At 40.9% G+C, this 3,902-nt stretch overlaps 1 protein-coding gene across 1 annotated transcript; it reads left to right on the top strand.

Annotated features, from left to right (window-relative positions):
* The first annotated feature begins 699 nt into the window (after window positions 1-699).
* On the top strand, window positions 700-3,671 carry LOC126385911 (uncharacterized). Its single transcript, XM_050037953.1, has 2 exons — window positions 700-1,082; window positions 1,549-3,671. The coding sequence occupies exons 1-2, from the start codon at window positions 839-841 to the stop codon at window positions 2,841-2,843; spliced, it is 1,539 nt and encodes a 512-aa protein (XP_049893910.1). The 5' UTR covers window positions 700-838; the 3' UTR covers window positions 2,844-3,671.
* The last annotated feature ends 231 nt before the right edge of the window (window positions 3,672-3,902 follow it).

Here is a 3,902-nt window from a genome sequence, read left to right as displayed (position 1 = left end):
GTAACCTACTAATCTACCTTTTAGTACAAGCATGTCATCAATTACACCTCTTATCTTACATATTTACCAGATATTTAATGCTCTGTTGTTTTTAGAACTGGGCCCAGTGAGTGACCTTGACCCCGGGGTATCCACTGGTTGTTACTGGTTGTGAACATTAAAATATTGTTACTGTACTTGGTGTAACTATCATTTGAAGCATTCTCTGGCACAAGAATTACCTTTGGGATATAAAAAAAGTTCTATTAAATTGAGTTGACTTGACTTGAACTGAACTGAAATGAAATCAATGTCCACCACCTGAAGCATGAACTGACACTGTACTTTAAAATACTATAAGGACTGACAAATAAAGCCATCAGGACTATGATCATTTACAATTCCTTGAAAACCTTATTTTTTTATTTTTAAGTATATAAGTACCCCTGCTGTTCTTTGTTCTTGTTATCAGTTGTATTTTTTAATGCTTTGTGTCATTTTTGATTGAATAAAGGACGTTCAGCTGTCCCCCATAGACATACATTGTGAGAGAGACGTGTGTAAATGTGTGGATAAGTGTGAAATGACTCGTTTCATTATCAGACTTTGATCCATCGGTCTGATCACATTTGGAAAGTCTAGAGAGGGGCAAACGACTGATTCAAGTAAACGGAGCGCTAAACCGGAAGTTGCTGGCGGAAGTCAGTAATGCGCGTGCTCCGTGGGCCCAAGATGCGGAAGCAGCTGTAAGTCTGTTCAACTGTTGTCTTCACATATCCATGCTGTGACTGGAGACGTGCTTTGCGAGTACTTAATGCGTTTATACTGACGTTACATGCTTATCAAGGACGTTTAAGTCATGGGAGGAAGTACTTGTTGTGTCATTGGCTGTAGCGGCCGTTCACACGACGGACAAGGTAAAAAGATCAACAACGGGATGTCTTTCTATAGTTTCCCTGCGTGGAGGCAGAACCAGGGAAGTTATGTGTCCCATGTCACGAAGGGCAGACGGATGGCGTGGATATCAGCTGTAGGGCGACTAGACCTCAAGTTTAGCAACATCCCAAGATCATATAAAGTGTGCTCGAGACATTTTCATTCAGGTGAGTGTCACAATTTGCTCAGCATTGTGCTGTACTTGGTGTTTGGGAGCAGTTTACTGTCAGGGCTTTCTGCTACAAAGCGTGTTTAACGTTGTGAATGGGTCCGTTTTAACCCAGCCAACGTTTTTTTCCTTAACTTATCAAGTTGTATTGTTGTTTAAACCCAGGAATAGTGAGTTAGCGAGTTGGCAAGTTGGTTTGTTTATACGGAAAATAGCCCGCTGCGATTACACGTAAAGATGGCTGCCGCTCTGACCATCCTGCTATGTTGATTTAAATAAGAATGTCCTTTCTACCCTCATTTTATGTCTATGCCTAAACTTAACCAAACTGCGACTGAAAACTAAAGCCAAAAGCTTTTCTATTTTGTGTTTATGACTTTCCTGTTGGTTGCAAATAACTTGTCTCAGTGTAGTAGTCTTTTTTTCTGTCTTGGTTGTTAATTCATCATTATGTCTCCCTGAAGGTAAACCTGCATATGAAATGGATGAGTCACATCCAGACTGGGCTCCAACACTACACCTGGGTCACTTTGAAGATCATGCCACAGAGTCACACCAGCAATCTCGCCAGCTAAAAAAAGGAAAGATGGAAGTGACAGCAGCGGATGGTGTGGAAGGTGAAAACCAGGCAGAAGATGAGGTTTGTGGAAAATGGGCAGAGGTGGTCGTGGCAGTAGACGAGGATCACGGAGACCAGGATGAAGAGGAAGCAGCAGAAGATGAAGTGGCACATGAACCGACAGCTAAGAGACCAAAAACAGAATGTCAGTTCTGTGAGCGCAGCAGTGCAGAAATCGACCGTCTGTTGCAGGAGAACAAGGAGCTCAGGTGTGAGCTGAATAAGAGAAGGATGGATGAACACTTCTTGGAGGCTAACACAGACAAGGTCCAGTATTACACAGGACTTCCATGTTTTGCTATTTTAGTCGCACTGTTCAACAATGTTAAGCCCTCCCTGCCGGTTACAAAGAACTTATCACCCTTTCAAATGATTTTATTGACACTCATGCGTCTGAGGCTTGATCTTCCAGTCCAGCACCTCGCCCACCTCTTTAGTGTTTCATGTGAAACTCTTTCCGCTGCCTTTGCTGACACCGTAGACGTTTTATATGCACGCCTTAACCCTTTGGTGTACTGGCCAGAGAGGCATTGTTTACAAGCCACAAAACCACAGAAATTTTTGGAAGCTTTTGGCCAACGTGCTGTTATTATTGTTGACTGCTTTGAAATACGTACAGAAAGGCAATCTGATGTAAAATCACATCCACTGGCTTTATCCCACAGCAAAAGTATGGACACAATGAAATACCTCATTGGTATTACACCACAAGGTGCGATATCATTTATTTCCAAGGGCTGGGAGGGGCACTCCTCTGACATGCACATAACTGAAAACTGTGGCCTTCTTAACAAATTGTCACCAGGTGATATAGTGTTAGCTGATCGAGGCTTTGACATCAAAGAAAGTGTGGGACTGATGTGTGCGGAGGTTAAAGCTCCTGCGATCACTAATGGACAATGTCAACTTGATGCTAAGGATGAAGAAAGCACACGAGCAATAGCACACCTACGGGTTCAGGTTGGAAGGGTGATTGATGGCATGCGCAACAAGTACACAATGTTACATAAGACAATACCAGCTAGTTTGTTACTCCCGTGTGAGGGTGAGGAGATGCCGCTCCTTGACAAGATTGTGAATGTTTGTTTCATTCTAATTAACATGTGTCCCAATGTGGCTGCAAAACCTGATGAATCTTAAAATGTGCATGATGAATGGATGCTTTTCAACCAGCTTTGTATCACAACAGTGTGGGTAGTCTGTGTAAATGAACTATGGCAAACTTCCCTCCATTTTACCAGCTTTCAGATCTCTCTGCTCATCTGTCAGCTCCACTGGTTGATGCCTTTTACAGACGCAAAGAGTATAGGAGCAGATCGAGAGTGAGAGCCACTCCTCTCCCTCTCTCTCTCAAACGCAGACTAAACCCAGATCAAATAGTAAAACTAAGCAGTGCTGGTCAAATATAAACCAAGATTTTGTCACTGCGTTGCCTATTTTTGCCTCAAATGTTTTCTGAAGCATATTCTAACTTACTGTTAACAGTAATTTGAGATTGTTTGCTACCAGCTGGCTGTCATATTGTTTCCTGTGGAAAAACGACCTAACTCACATTAAGTCACCCACTAGCGGGAGGGTTTATTGATCCAATGCAGCGCAGTGCATTCTGGTAGTTGTAGGCTTTCTACCTCTTGCGCAAAAGCAAATGCCACAGCCCTTCTACTGTGTTTTCTGTGGTTATATAGCATAGACACCAGTTATATGAATGAAAACATCTTTTCAGCAGTGAAATACCTGTGTAAATGTTATAGGAGATGTTGGTATATATATATAAATATATATGTATATAAGATAAAATGCTATGACTTGTATGCTTTTTAGCTAAATGTTTTGATGATGAAATGTTTATAGACCGATGTTTGTTTTTGATGATGAAATTTTTTGTACACTTGAGTGCTTCACATTAAAACACATGACATCATATGACCTTGTAAAACTTTGCTTTAATAAAAAAAAAAGTATTTTTAAGTACAGTGCAATTTTTGGGTGCTTGTTGTAGTGAAGGTAGTACACCGCAACACTGAACTTTTCCAAGTATGTGAACAATATGATTGTCAGAGCAAAGTAAACATCTTCAGACAGAGCAGTAACAGGCCACAAATATGTACAGCATACCTTAATAAAAGGAAGTAATAACAGGACTTATTATTATTGATAATTTATTTTAACTATTTACTTAATTCATCTGTAAGTTGTTTG

This window comes from Epinephelus moara, chromosome 24 (genome assembly GCF_006386435.1).
Source record: "Epinephelus moara isolate mb chromosome 24, YSFRI_EMoa_1.0, whole genome shotgun sequence".
NCBI lineage: Eukaryota > Metazoa > Chordata > Actinopteri > Perciformes > Serranidae > Epinephelus > Epinephelus moara.
This window is presented reverse-complemented; position numbering and strand designations above follow the sequence as displayed.